Genomic DNA, 15,442 nt, shown 5'->3' with positions numbered 1-15,442 from the left:
TAACACCTGTCTGTCTGCACACTGATTGCCTTGGCAACGGGCAGTTGAAAAAACTGTCTGTAATCACCAAGCATTGTTCTGTGATTTATAAATGCGACTTCATTTCGAGGATTTCATTTCCACATCGTTCACCTGAGGAAGGAGGAAGCCTCCGAAAGCTTGTGAATTTAAAATAAAATTGCTGGACTATAACTTGGTGTTGTAAAATTGTTTACAATTGTATATGTTAAGCATCGAGTGTGGTAAAATTCCTGGGTCTCTCAATTTTATCCGTAACTATTTCAGCACAACCCATGTAACACGTGATGTCTATTTTCCTTCCTGTGTGCCGTACTTTACACTTACCTGCATTAAAGTCCATCTGCCACTGTTCTGCCCGCTTATATATTTTGTCCAACTCTAATTTCTGAGCCACCACATTGAGTTCCACTGCCCCTCCTCATTTGGGATCATCTGTAATTTTGACCAGCATTGGGTTTCTGAATCCAACATGTTAATGAAAATTAGAAACAGTAATGTTCCCAGCACCAATCCCTGGGGCGCTCCACTCAGGACTTAACCCCACCCCGACATTACTCCCTGAACAAGGACCCCTTAACCCCACCCCAACATTACTCCCTGAACAAGGACCCATTAACCCCACCCCAACATTACTCCCTGAACAAGGACCCATTAACCCCACCCCGACATTACTCCCTGAACAAGGACCCATTAACCCCACCCCAACATTACTCCCTGAACAAGGACCCATTAACCCCACCCCGACATTACTCCCTGAACGGGTAACGCGCCCTCACACAGTCTGTAAACTTGTAAGTTGTATCCAAAGGGAATTTTATTCAATCTGAAGCCATTGAAACAATAAAGTCTCTTGTAGCTGCTTGTGATTATTGTGCTGGATATGTTGTTTCAGGTGCCGGGTACCACATGGTGATCGTGAAGCAGCCTGACTGTGACATCCCCAAGATCACCAGTCTTGTGAAGAAGTTTGTGCCCAGAGCAGTCCTGGAGAGCAAAGCTGGTGCAGAACTCTCCTACATTCTCCCGAATGAGAGCACTGACAGGTATTGTACGGCAGTGGGAGTTGCTCCGATCTGTGGGTACTGCACAGTCAGTCTCTGAGTGTGTGCCAGGTGGGGGCACATAGAATCGGCCCCAATGAGTGTATGTGCATTGGTCTCTGCGAGTGAGTGTGTAACAGGCCCCAGTGAGTGAGTGTGTAACAGGTCCCAGTGAGTGAGTGTGTAACAGGCCCCAGTGAGTGAGTGTTTAACAGGCCCCAGTGAGTGAGTGTGTAACAGGCCCCAGTGAGTGAGTGTGTAACAGGCCCCAGTGAGTGAGTGTGTAACAGGTCCCAGTGAGTGAGTGTGTAACAGGCCCCAGTGAGTGAGTGTGTAACAGGCCCCAGTGAGTGAGTGTGTAACAGGTCTCTGTGAGTGAGTGTGTAACAGGCCCCAGTGAGTGAGTGTGTAACAGGTCTCTGTGAGTGAGTGTGTAACAGGCCCCAGTGAGTGAGTGTGTAACAGGCCCCAGTGAGTGAGTGTGTAACAGGCCCCAGTGAGTGAGTGTGTAATAGGTCTCTGCGAGTGAGTGTGTAATAGGTCTCTGCAAGTGAGTGTGTAACAGGTCTCTGCGAGTGAGTGTGTAACAGGTCTCTGCGAGTGAGTGTGTAACAGGCCCCAGTGAGTGAGTGTGTAACAGGTCTCTGCGAGTGAGTGTGTAACAGGCCCCAGTGAGTGAGTGTGTAACAGGTCTCTGCGAGTGAGTGTGTAACAGGTCTCTGCGAGTGAGTGTGTAACAGGCCCCAGTGAGTGAGTGTGTAATAGGTCTCTGCGAGTGAGTGTGTAACAGGTCTCTGCGAGTGAGTGTGTAACAGGCCCCAGTGAGTGAGTGTGTAACAGGTCTCTGCGAGTGAGTGTGTAACAGGCCCCAGTGAGTGAGTGTGTAACAGGCCCCAGTGAGTATATGTGTATCAGTCTCTGTGTGTGCGAAGAAGGAAGTCAGTCCTGGATCCCACGTTATGCAAATAGAAATCATTGAGTTACAAAAGTTTATTCGATGATTAGTAGCAACAGTGGGATCGATGTTACTAACACTCAGCGGTACACCCTGGTGTACACCAGTACAACAACACTTGTATCAGATGCTCGTCCTGGGAGCTCTGATGATTCTCTATATTTACACCTTTCCCGTTTGCAGGTTTGAAGCCCTTTTTTCAGAACTGGAACAGGAGCAGAAGGCACTAGGAATTGCCAGTTATGGAGCCTCCGTCACAACCATGGAAGAGGTGTTCCTGAGGTGAGTGGGGTGTGGAAGTTTGCAATTGGGTTTTGCTGTAACTGCACGCAGCGTGAACCCGCATTTTAAAAGTGAGGCTCATGGGACTCCCAAAGCTGATGTGGAAACTTTTCAGTGTCAGGCCAGGGCAAGGGCTGAAGCACCTCCACTGTCAGGAGGGTGTAACTGCAGTGTGACAAGTTTACATAGGCAGCTTTCATTATAAATGTTTACATGGGAATTTATAATGGGGACATATATTAAAATAAGGACAGAATGAATTACTTTAAAGCGGGGCCTGAATTGTGTGTCCCAGTCCAGCCTGTAACCTCGCTTCACCTGAACACCACACTGGGCCTTGACTCTCCACGTGGATATGAATATATACTCCCCGCCTCTCTAACTCTCCTCCTTTTAAGATGCTCCTTAAAACATACCTCTTTGACCAACCTTTTGGTCACCTGTCCTAATATCTCCTTACATGGCTTGGTGTCAAATTCAGTTTGATAACGCTCCTGTGAAGCGCCTCGGGACATTTTACGATGTTAAAGGCACTATATAAATGCAAATTTTTATTGTGAGCAATGCCAAGAGAGAGCCTCTAATTAGTTTGAAATAAAATAAAAGTTAAAAAATAGGATGGTGAGAAGGGGGAATCGAGGGGCAACAGGACAAGCATGCAGAAATTGTGTGATGTGAAATTATGTTATAGGCATTTATCTTTATAATGTAGGATCAATATTACGACAGCTGTGAAGAGGCTGAAAAGAAACAAAATTGTTTAGTCCAAGGGGAGGGGTTCCCCAGGGGAGGGGTTTCCCAGGTCCTTGGGTGAGGGGGTTCCCCAGGCCGGGGGAGGGGGTTCCCCAGGCCCTGCCAGGAGACCCAAGAGTGACGTTAAGCAGCGGCTCCTTGCAGGGCGAATGAGATCCCGCTGGTTTATTTCCCATCTCCACCTCCTGCCTCCCCCCAACCTAAACCCTGGGGTCACACATTGCTCTCGGGTGGTTAAGGCCTTTTCCTTGGTGCAGGGCTCTCTTTACCTGTTTGATGATTTTCGAGCTCTCACACTCGACTGGAGCTCGTGTTAATTCTGTCGGTGATTCTGACGCCGAGGACTATCTCCGCTATCATCAGTCAGTCGGTGCCTGTGGTCCTTTGCAGGGTGGGGAAGCTGGTGGACTCCAGCATGGACCTTCAAGCTATCCAGCTGCCAGCGCTCCAGTACCAGCATGAGCGCAGGTCGAGTGACTGGTCAGTCAAAGAGAGGACCAGTCTGAGTGGCCTGATGGATATTAAAGATGACAGCAGCCAAGAACATCCCGACGACATCTCTTCCATCAAACTAAATAGTGGGGTAAGCTCATAACCTGCAGGTACCTCTCGGAGTTAAAGGAACAGGCACCTCTCAGAGTTAAAGGGGCAGGCATTTCTAATGAGTTAATGAGGGGCTGGTGTCTCTGGGCCCCTGTAATGAGGGGCTGGTGTCTCTGGGCCCCTGTAATGGGGGGCTGGTGTCTCTGGGCCCCTTTAATGAGGGGCTGGTGTCCCTGGGCCCCTGTAATGGGGGGCTGGTGTCTCTGGGCCCCTGTAATGGGAGGCTGGTGTCCCTGGCCCCTGTAATGGGGGGCTGGTGTCTCTGGGCCCCTGTAATGAGGGGCTGGTGTCCCTGGCCCCTGTAATGGGAGGCTGGTGTCCCTGGCCCCTGTAATGGGAGGCTGGTGTCCCTGGCCCCTGTAATGGGGGGCTGGTGTCTCTGGGCCCCTGTAATGGGAGGCTGGTGTCCCTGGCCCCTGTAATGGGGGGCTGGTGTCTCTGGGCCCCTGTAATGAGGGGCTGGTGTCCCTGGCCCCTGTAATGGGAGGCTGGTGTCCCTGGCCCCTGTAATGGGAGGCTGGTGTCCCTGGGCCCCTGTAATGGGGGGCTGGTGTCTCTGGGCCCCTGTAATGGGGGGCTGGTGTCCCTGGGCCCCTGTAATGGGAGGCTGGTGTCCCTGGCCCCTGTAATGGGAGGCTGGTGTCCCTGGGCCCCTGTAATGGGGGGCTGGTGTCTCTGGGCCCCTGTAATGAGGGGCTGGTGTCCCTGGCCCCTGTAATGGGAGGCTGGTGTCTCTGGGCCCCTGTAATGAGGGGCTGGTGTCCCTGGCCCCTGTAATGGGGGGCTGGTGTCTCTGGGCCCCTGTAATGGGAGGCTGGTGTCCCTGGGCCCCTGTAATGGGGGGCTGGTGTCTCTGGGCCCCTGTAATGGGGGGCTGGTGTCCCTGGGCCCCTGTAATGGGAGGCTGGTGTCCCTGGGCCCCTGTAATGGGGGGCTGGTGTCTCTGGGCCCCTGTAATGAGGGGCTGGTGTCTCTGGGCCCCTGTAATGGGGGGCTGGTGTCCCTGGGCCCCTGTAATGAGGGGCTGGTGTCTCTGGGCCCCTGTAATGGGGGGCTGGTGTCTCTGGGCCCCTGTAATGAGGGGCTGGTGTCTCTGGGCCCCTGTAATGGGGGGCTGGTGTCCCTGGGCCCCTGTAATGGGGGGCTGGTGTCTCTGGGCCCCTGTAATGGGGGGCTGGTGTCTCTGGGCCCCTGTAATGGGGGGCTGGTGTCTCTGGGCCCCTGTAATGGGGGGCTGGTGTCTCTGGGCCCCTGTAATGGGAGGCTGGTGTCCCTGGCCCCTGTAATGGGGGGCTGGTGTCCCTGGGCCCCTGTAATGGGGGGCTGGTGTCTCTGGGCCCCTGTAATGGGGGGCTGGTGTCTCTGGGCCCCTGTAATGGGGGGCTGGTGTCTCTGGGCCCCTGTAATGGGGGGCTGGTGTCCCTGGGCCCCTGTAATGGGGGGCTGGTGTCCCTGGGCCCCTGTAATGGGGGGCTGGTGTCTCTGGGCCCCTGTAATGGGGGGCTGGTGTCTCTGGGCCCCTGTAATGGGAGGCTGGTGTCCCTGGCCCCTGTAATGGGGGGCTGGTGTCCCTGGGCCCCTGTAATGGGGGGCTGGTGTCTCTGGGCCCCTGTAATGAGGGGCTGGTGTCTCTGGGCCCCTGTAATGGGGGGCTGTTGTTTTTTGTTGTGTTGGATTCTCTTGCTCTATGAAAGCCCTGATGTCTCTCTCTTGCTTTGTGCAGATCAAGCTGTTTTCGCAGCAGTTCTATGCCACGTTCATGAAGCGAGCAACGTACAGCTGGCGGAACTGGAAGGTGTTCATTGCCCAGTTTTTTGTCCCACTGGTTTTTGCCGCCTGTGCGTTGATTGTGACCAAGACCTTTCCAGGACCCAAGGATTCCCCTCCGCTAAATCTGACTCTGCGCAATTACGGGCCCACCATCGTTCCTTACTCATTGAGTCCTGAAGCCCAGAACCTGACTAAAGCCTTGGCCCAGGCCTACACAGACCAGCTGCCAGCACAGCTTGGCATCCCCAAGCTAATCGAAGGTGAGGGGCCCCTCTGATCGGGCTATACTGGCTGGGCTCCTCCTCATCTCCTTTCTTTAACTATCCGCTCGAGTCTTCACCCTCACAGCCCTCCGTTTGGTTTTTACAAAAATCTTCATTTCTTTATTTTTGAGACTGTAAGTGAGGGTTAACTCTCTGATCCCAAGCTCACAGTGGGGAACCCATCCGTGCAAGGACGGCAAACAAGAGCCGCACATTCCGCAGCCCTGGTGAGGCAAAGCTGGTATTTGGGATGCGATCCAGCGATGCCTGGTCTCTACCCTTATATTTGTGCCCATTCAAAATTATACAGTAGGTGGGGCAGAAGCTCCTTGTACCCGTCCCCTTCCCTGTGGTCATTACAGGAAGAGGCGGGGCTAGTGGGATGACATCACCCACCAGATACCCCAGAATGTTTGCCCAAGTTGTTCCCCATGCTCTGTACCCTGCACAAGGCAGGCCCTGGGTCTGCCAGGACTGAATCCCAAAGGAGTGTTCGTTCGGGGCTGGGAGAGCAACACATCTGCAATCTGTACCTTCCAGCAGGACAGTACGAGATCTCTCCCAATAGGCCAATCCTCTTACACGAGATCTCTCCCAATAGGCCAATCCTCTTACACAAGATCTCTCCCAATAGGCCAATCCTCTTACACAAGATCTCTCCCAATAGGCCAATCCTCTTAACCAATCTCCCTCCAGGGGATCCTCTGATCCACAAATTCAAGGCAACTTGGGACATTTTTCTATATAAATTTAAATTGTTAGTGTATTGGAGGAATAAACTTTGATGAGTCGTATTAACTTTTCTCATCCTTTTGGCTCTGGTGCGAGAGTCAGCCTTGGTCACTCTCAGTATGGGGCTGTGTGGATTTGCTGAGACACCAGTGGTATTTATTGTGTAATTTCTGACAGACTTTTGTTGGCTCCTTTTCTTCCAGATGATCTTATTCAGTATTTGTTGAAGACTTCAGAGAAGGAGGGAATAGCCTTTAATGAACACTGTTTGGTAGCTGCTGCTTTCCTTGATACCGTGACATCTGGGATTAAGATACAGATCTTATTCAATAACATTGGCTACCATACTCCTGCTACCTCCCTGATGTTAGTGGATAATGCCTTGTTCAAACTGCTGGTGGGGCCCACGGCTTCAATCAGTACCACCAACTACCCACAGCGTCGCAACATCACAGAGCAAGCAGTGGACCAACTGAATGAGTACGTGCTTAGCATTAACCTGCTAGAACACGTTCCTCCAATAACTCGGAGGGAGATGCACCATGTGTTACGGCACTCAACCACACAGAACAGACATATACCAGGTTCGACCCTCTGGTCTGTGCAGAGCCAAGGACAGCTGGAGATACGCCCTGGCCCAGGGAGGGAATAATCAATGACTGTGTTGTTCCAGTTTTCTCCCCTGCTGCCTGACTGACCCTCACTGGGTTACAGGTTCCACCAGTAGCCTCATGTGAGCCGAGGCAGTGAGCACCAGCCGGCTGTTTGACAGCAGAAGGCATCACGGCTAATTCTGTTGCACACGTTCCAGAAGAGCTGACTGTCTGCCTCCGTCTGTGTGTCTGCCTCCGTCTGTGTGTCTGCGTGTCGGTCTGTGTGTGTGCCTCAGTCTGTGTGCGTGTCTGAGCAGGATTATCAAGCCCTCTAAAAATCTTATGTTTCAATGAGATCACCTCTCATTCTTCTAAACTCCAGAGAGTATAGGCCCATTCTACTCAACCTCTCCTCATAGGACAACCCTCTCATCCCAGGAATCAATCTAGTGAACCGCCTCCAACGCAAATATATCCTTCCTTAGATAAGGAGAGCAAAACCGTACACAGTGCTCCAGGTGAGGTCTCACTAAAGCCCTGTACAATTGTAGTAAGACTTCCTTACTCTTGCACTCTGACCCCTTGCAATAAAAGCCAACCTGCCATTTGCTTTCCTAATTGCCTGCTGTATCTGCAAGCTAACTTTCTGTGTTTCTTGTATCAGGACACACAAGTCTCTCTGAGCACCAACATTTAGTAGTTTCTCACCATTTAAAAAATATTCTGTTCTTCTATTCGTCGGTTCACCGGGGTCAACGGTCCGGCGGGGTCGGGGGGTCGGGGGAGCGGGGTCGGGGGGTCGGCGGGAGCGGGGTCGGGGGGTCGGCGGGAGCGGGGTCGGGGGGGTCAGGGTTGGGGTCGGGGTCTGCGGTCCGGTGGGGTCGGGGTCTGCGGTCCGGCGGGAGCGGGGTCTGCGGTCCGGCAGGGTCGGGGTTGGGGTCGGGGTCTGCGGTCCAGCGGGGTCGGGGTCTGCGGTCCGGCGGGGTCGGGGTCAGGGTCTGCGGTCCGGCAGGGTCGGGGTCGGGGTCTGCGGTCCGGCGGGGTCGGGGTCGGGGTCGGGGTCTGCGGTCCGGCAGGGTCGGGGTCGGGGTCTGCGGTCCGGCGGGGTCGGGGTCGGGGTCGGGGTCTGCGGTCCGGTGCTGGGCCTCACTGTACACACACTGCACCCTATACATGCGATGTATGCGGTAAGTTGCGATCTTGAACACGGGAGACGCAGATGCCCGTTCCCTACAGGCTGCTAATGTGTTGCCATCTTACTTGATTGGGAATGAGATCAGTGGGGACAATCGGGATGAGAGTCAGAGGGAGTTGGCTTCATTTCTGATGGTGAGACATCCCCCTGCCTTTAATGGTACGACACCCAGTCCCATTCATCAGCTGCACTCCCAGCCCCCTCAATCCAACCGCTTTGGACACCTAAGGGTGTAGCGGTGGAGATGAGGGAGATGGTTGTTGTCATTCTCTGCTGGTTTGGGGCTCTAGACTCCAGCACTCCCACAGAGACCCTTTCCCAATGTGGCACAGAGACGTCACTCTCCCAAAACTGGAGCCAGTTCAGGAGTGAAGGTACGTGTTGGTTGCCTGTGCTTAAAGGAGAGGAGAGTAGCACTACTTCAGAATGGAAGTTAATTCTGGTAGCTGGGATGTTGAAGTGATGATCACTGTGGGGTTGTTCGCCGTTTGATTTTGCACCGATTCTCTTCATTCTTTTTATTTGCTTACAGAAGTCGGACAGGGTTTGCTTTGGCCTTCAATATGATGTATGGCATGGCATTTCTGGCCAGCACTTTTGCTCTGTTGTTGGTGTCTGAATGTACCATTAAATCCAAGCATGTTCAGCTTGTCAGCGGGCTTCACATTACCAACTTCTGGCTGTCTGCTCTCGTCTGGGATCTGATTAACTACCTGATCCCATGTATCATAATCCTGGTAAGGAACCGACTGCCAAGGCTGACTCATTCCTTGTGAGAAATAGAACGGGGACCTCAACATCTTTCAAAGGAAATCACAGTTAGAGGACACTTTATGGTCTTGTAGAGAATGTGATTACTGAACATCCCACAGGGGGGCTGGCAGTTTGTGTCTCTGGGTAAATGTGTTGGGGGTGGTGGAGGGAGCCAGGTTATATAAACAGGTTCCACCTACCTCAGGGTCCCTCCCAATGGAGCTTTTTCTGAAGGTCTGGGGCCCAATAACAGCTCTGGGGCCTGTTGTTCCTCTGCCCCACTCCTCCAGTGCTGTGATATTTAAATGGCAACTCTCCCTCCAAGCTCCCAACTACAGCCCAGGGTCCTGCTGCCGATTTAAAATCGGAGACAGCCCCTCAGGGAGGGGGAAGGAATTTACAATTAGAATCTCTTTAAAACCCACCTCTTTGACTAAACGTTTGGTCACCCTCCTAATGCATCCTATTGTCTTTTGTCCTTGCATCTCTGTGAAGCCCCTGTTTCTCTACGGTGAAGACGTGTATGCGTTCAGAGCCAGTAAATATTTTGGTGAATAATATTCTGCCTTTGTCCGGCAGTCAGCCGCTTGGGAGCTGGCCCTGACCCTCTGCCGAGCTCATGTCTCTGACACTGAGGAGCCATGTGGTCTGGCCTGTGCTGTGTCTGTTCTGGGTACACATAACCCTCGCTGTGCGTCCAGAGGGGGAAGTGAACACACAGTCTGACCCTGGCTTGGTGGTCATCTAAAAATAACGGGAGGAAAGCCAGAGATAAATAACCTTTTTGTGATTTGTTTGCAGGTGATGTTCCAGATTGTTGACATGAAGCCTTTCACTGTGCAGTACCAGCTTGTAGATGTGCTGGTACTTCTGTTCCTCCATGGCTGGTCCATCATCCCCCTCATGTACCTCTCCCACTACCTCTTCTCTGTCACAGCCACAGCCTTCACCAGGCTCACCATAACAAACATTCTGACTGGCACTGCCACCTTCATGACCGTCACCATCATGAATATTCCAGGTACTCAATAGTAAGGACTCAGAGATGGGAGTTTCGGGGCTGAGAACTCCACTCCACTACTTCGAGTACTCTGTTTGTGGGGTCTCGGTGTCTGAATGTTGTAATTCAGCACTGACAACTTTGTCACAATGTACTGCATTGACGTTGTGTTGCATTGCATTGGTGCTTTCATGGCATGCTGCATTGGTGCTGTGGTTCACGGGTGCGGTCCCAGTGCTCTGCATTGGCCCTGAACTCCCCTGAGGATCCAGTTTTTTTTGTTTCAAAAATATACTTTATTCATAAAATTTGTAAAGGTACATACAGTACAATTCAAATATCACATTTTAAACAATACAATACAGGTCTTAGTTTTCAACGGTACATACAGTACAATTCAAAAATCATGATACAAGCAGTACATTGACACATCATACATGGTACTAACTATCCATGTCACTCTAGGGTGCCTCAATGCATTAGTCATTACAGATTACAGGTATATTACATTATGTACATTTGTTCTTACACATTCTGCCCGAGGGGTTTTCCCTGATTCTATGCAATGGCAGGAGAGTCCCAAACTGTGGCCTTTCCCCACAGAGCCTTTGCGGCAGCCACACCCAGCTTCAGTGCGTCCCTCAGCATGTTGCCCTGGACCTTGTTTTTTTTCATAAAATTTGCAGCAATACATACAATACAGTTGTCATATCACATTCCAAATGTACACAATACAGATTATACAATTTGCAGATTACATCAAGTACAGTTCAATGAACACATTGGACATAATTACAGTTCATCACACTCTAGGGTGCCTCATTGCATTACACTCAATACAGATTATTGATTACAGATTCATTACAGGTACATTACATCAATTTGTATTTTACATTCTGCCCGGGGGTTTTTTTTCCCTGATTGCAGCCCCTCGGTTTACAATGGCGGGAAGGCTCTAAACGGTTGCCTTTCCCCACAGAGCCTTTGCGGCGGCCGCACCCATCCTCAGTGCATCCCTCAGCACGTAGTCCTGGACCTTGGAATGTGCCAGTCTGCAACACTCGGTCGAGGACAGCTCCTTGTGCTGGAAGACCAGCAAGTTTCGGGCAGACCAAAGGGCGTCTTTCACCGAGTTGATGGTCTTCCAGCAGCAGTTGATGTCCATCTTAGTGTGCGTCCCCGGGAACAGCCCGTAGAGCACAGAGCCCTGTGCTCTACGGGCTGTTCGGGACGAACCCGGACAGATACCACTGCATCTCTCTCCAGACCTTCTTTGCAAAGGCACATTCCAGAAGGAGATGGGTGACGGTCTCGTCTCCACCGCAGCCTCCTCTGGGACAGCGCGCGGTGGCGCTGAGAGCCCGGGAGTGCATGAAGGATCTGACGGGAAGGGCCCTTCTCACCACCAGCCAAGCAAGGTCTTGGTGCTTGTTTGAAAGCTCTGGCGATGAGGCGTTCTGCCAAATGACATTGACAGTCTGCTCGGGGAACCAACCGACAGGATCCACCATCTCCTTTTCCCGCAGGGTCTCGAGGACGTTACGTGCGGACCACTTGCTGATCGCCTTGTGGTCAAAGGTGTTTTCCTGCACAAACCTTTCCACGAAGGACAGGTGGGGCGGAACGGTCCAACTGGACGGAGCGTTCCGTGGCAGCGTGGCCAGGCCCATCCTTCTCAACACCGGGGACAGGTAGAACCTCAGCACGTAGTGACACTTTGTGTTTGCGTACCATCAGCCAAACGTTGCCTCCCCGGATTTCCCACAGGCTGAGGTCAAGGTCTCGGTGGTAGAGACTGGCTGGGAAGAGTCACCGGGGACCACTTGTGCCTCATTGTAACCAGCTCAAGAGAAACATTGACAGCCTTGTGATGTGAAGGTTAGCTGGCTGCCCTCAGGACAGGAGAGCGCTCGGTATAGGGAAGGGGAAAAAAGAAAAATTATTTTAAAGTGGTAATAAAGCATCACCCTGATTTCAGAAGCAGTTTCATCCTTTCAATTCCAGCACTGGGGACCTTTCTGTAGGAACTCGGACTGCTGAACTTGAGATGTTCAGGTCCTGGGGAACCTGCAGGTCTCTTCACCCCTGTGCCGTTCCAGTGCTTCACCCCTGCCACTAGTAATGGTGACTCCTGCCACTAGTAATGGTGACTCCTGCCACTAGTAATGGTGACTCCTGCCAATAGTAATGGTGACTCCTGCCACTAGTAATGGTGACTCCTGCCACTGGTTACCATCAACTTGCCGCAGCAGCATTCCATTGTTGGTGAAAACTGGGCTTGACGTTTTTCGGCAGGTTAAGGGTTTTCCTATTTGAGGTAAACAAAATCACTGGAGACCACCAGCTCTGGGGTGGGGTGGGGGGTCCTGAACAATAGGCTGAGAAACGCACTTACCACAGTTTAATTATGTTTAACGGTTTCTCCCCACAGAGCTCGGTCTGTTGGACCTAGCAAAGATTCTGGGCGGAGTGTTCCTAGTTTTACCCAATTACTGCCTGGGACAAAGCCTGAATGATTTTTACAAGAACTACGAATTGATCAAGGTGTGCGCCACTGGCCCAGTTGCTGAATTTCTGTGCAAGGCATTCAGTGAGTACACCCTCCAATCGCAAACACTTTTACACACGTGATGTATGAACCCAGGGGCAGCTGGCAGGAGGACTGACAATGTTCCGCTTGTGGCAATAAGTCATGTAGTCAGATAACATGAATAATAGAGAAAAACGATATTTAAAGACACATGGGCTAAGCCACTGTTGTTCAATATGGAGGGGGTGCAACGAAGGTTCACTAGCTTAATTCCTGGGATGAGAGGGTTGTCCTTTGAGGAGAGGTTGAGTAGAATGGGCCTATACTCTCCGGAGTTTAGAAGAATGAGCGGTGATTTCATTGAAACATGTAGGATTATGAGAGGGCTTGACAGGGTAGATGCTGAGATGCTGTTTCCCCTGGCTGGAGAGTCTAGAACTAGGGGGCATAGTCTCAGGGTAAGGGGTCAGACATTTAGGACTGAGATGAGGAAAAATGTCTTCACTCAGAGGGTTGTGAATCTTTGGAATTCTCTACCCCAGAGGGCTGTGGATGCTGAGTCATTGAGTATATTCAAGACTGAGATCGATAGATTTTTGGACTCTAGGGGAATCAAGGGATATGGGGATCGGGCGGGAAAGTGGAGTTGAGGTCAAAGATCAGCCATGATCTTATTGAATGGGGGATGAGGCTCGAGGGGCCGAATGGCCTACTCCTGCTCCTATTTCTTATGTTCTTACAATATGATAGCCACCAGCCATATGTGACTGATTGTGAATCCAGATGTGGCTAATTGTATTTCTGATTGGTAAATAAAAATGAGCAATAGACCCCGTCATTGGGCTTGTGCTCTCAATACTCATATTCGCATGGCATGTGCATGTGAACTTTAACCTTTCTTTGTGAGAAAGCAGTGCAAATGTTTTTTGAACATTGTGACTGTTTTACTTCCTTGGTTATTGAATAGTGGTGGATGTTTATGTGAATATCCCCATGTGAAGGACCTTTACCTGTAATGTGTGTAAGGTGTTTTCCACTAAACTAGTCCAGATGGTTAAATCACTGTCGCCATAGTCTCACTTGTGGCTAGTCAGTGATTTCTATTGGACAAACTCAGCAATGGCAGTTTTTACTGTAGATAAATGCAAAGTAATACATGAAAGCTGCACACTGTGAAAGGGTGTCCATTAGCATCACTGGGAAAGGCATGGGATTTGATGATTGCTTCCAGAAATAAGTTTGTACTTATATAGTGCATCCCCCCCCAATCGATGTACACCCCTAAACCAGGAGTTTACAATATTGGAGAAGCCCAAATGTGAATGGGAGTCACTCCAGGAGTCTTATTGCAGCATTGTACCCCGGGGGTCTGGGAAACATCTCCTCCCCACACCCATGATCAGATTGTCCTGTGTGGCCTAGAAAGGGTGATTTTTTTTTAATGGTCAAATTAGATTAGTTCTCTAATTATTTGAACGTGTCCTTGAACTGTTGTAACTAATGCCTTATACACCGTTCATCATTCACAGACATCACCTACCAGCTGAATTACTATTCCTGGCAACCTCCTGGGATTGGCCGTTTCATCGTTGCTCTGACAATCCAGGGCTTGACGTTCATGGCCCTGCTCCTCCTTATTGAGTTCAGTGTCTTCAGAATGTTGACCAATCTTTTCCGTCACATCTTCTGGAGAACGAAGATGGTGAGTTAAAGGAGATGGAAGAGTTAATTAATTGGGGACAATTCCCCTCTGACGTGGCACAAAACAACTTGCAGCCTCTCCTCCCAAACATTGACTTTGTTGCCAGGTGAAGGTGAGGGACCTTATTCTCACCGAACATTAACAGGGCACTTGCTGCCAGTCATCTACTTCCCTGGACTGCTGGTTTGAAGTTAACCAGAGTATCATTATATGAATGAATATTCACAATAAATTCTCCAGTGAGTTACAGACTGGAATCTAATCGAGGGGTTCGGGGGGTTTATATATAGAATAACAGATACCCGGGAATGAGTTACCGGCTGGAATCTAATCGAGGGGTTCGGGGGGTTTATATATAGAATAACAGATACCCGGGAATGAGTTACCGGCTGGAATCTAATCGAGGGGTTCGGGGGGGTTTATATATAGAATAACAGATACCCGGGAATGAGTTACAGGCTGGAATCTAATCGAGGGGTTCGGGGGGGTTTATATATAGAACAACAGATACCCGGGAGTGAGTTACAGGCTGGAATCTAATCGAGGGGTTCGGAGGGTTTATATATAGAATAACAGATACCCGGGAGTGAGTTACCGGCTGGAATCTAATCGAGGGGTTCGGGGGGGGGGGGTTTATATATAGAATAACAGATTCTCGGGAGTGAGTTACAGACTGGAATCTAATCGAGGGGTTCAGGGGGTTTATATATAGAATAACAGATACCCGGGAGTGAGTTACAGGTTGGAATCTAATCGAGGGGTTCGGGGTGGGGGGGTTTATACATAGAATAACAGATACCTGGGAGTGAGTTACAGACTGGAATCTAATCGAGGGGTTCGGGGGGGGTTTATATATAGAATAACAGATACCTGGGAGTGAGTTGCAGGCTGGAATGCAATCGAGGGGTTCGGGTGGTTTATATATAGAATAACAGATACCCGGGAGATAGCTGGAATCTAATCGAGAGTCCCTATAGTTTTTTTTACTGTTTTCAAAGGTCAGAGAACCTCCAGGGATTCCCTCACTCATGGAATTGAGTAAATTGCTTGAAGCAAGCAAATTGGATTAGCCGAATGGCCCTTTTCTGATTCCTGACGGGACTATCATTCCTGGACTCCGTAACTCGAGCTTGCATCTTCACCTCATCCGAATGAAAGTCTATCACTGTCAGTGAGCTCTGACCCAGGGGGAGGGAGAGGCCCTGGACCCAGGGGGAGGGAGAGGCCCTGGACCCAGGGGGAGGGAGAGG

The 15,442-nt window shown here is 50.8% G+C and overlaps 1 protein-coding gene across 1 annotated transcript in view; it reads left to right on the top strand.

Moving 5' to 3' along the window:
* The window catches only part of abca3b (ATP-binding cassette, sub-family A (ABC1), member 3b), a 95,680-nt gene that overhangs the window by 64,385 nt on the left and 15,853 nt on the right, over nucleotides 1-15,442 (top strand). The window contains exons 15-23 of the mRNA XM_068003631.1: nucleotides 914-1,064; nucleotides 2,200-2,298; nucleotides 3,442-3,634; nucleotides 5,378-5,684; nucleotides 6,623-6,899; nucleotides 8,740-8,944; nucleotides 9,762-9,981; nucleotides 12,392-12,550; nucleotides 14,020-14,192. Of these exons, the coding sequence (XP_067859732.1) occupies nucleotides 914-1,064; nucleotides 2,200-2,298; nucleotides 3,442-3,634; nucleotides 5,378-5,684; nucleotides 6,623-6,899; nucleotides 8,740-8,944; nucleotides 9,762-9,981; nucleotides 12,392-12,550; nucleotides 14,020-14,192 (1,784 nt within the window). The remainder of the gene's footprint in view (nucleotides 1-913; nucleotides 1,065-2,199; nucleotides 2,299-3,441; nucleotides 3,635-5,377; nucleotides 5,685-6,622; nucleotides 6,900-8,739; nucleotides 8,945-9,761; nucleotides 9,982-12,391; nucleotides 12,551-14,019; nucleotides 14,193-15,442) is intronic.

Source organism: Heptranchias perlo, chromosome 22, assembly GCF_035084215.1.
Source record: "Heptranchias perlo isolate sHepPer1 chromosome 22, sHepPer1.hap1, whole genome shotgun sequence".
Lineage (NCBI taxonomy): Eukaryota > Metazoa > Chordata > Chondrichthyes > Hexanchiformes > Hexanchidae > Heptranchias > Heptranchias perlo.
The sequence above is the reverse complement of the archived record's forward strand: the minus strand, read 5'-3'. Positions and strand labels throughout refer to the sequence as shown.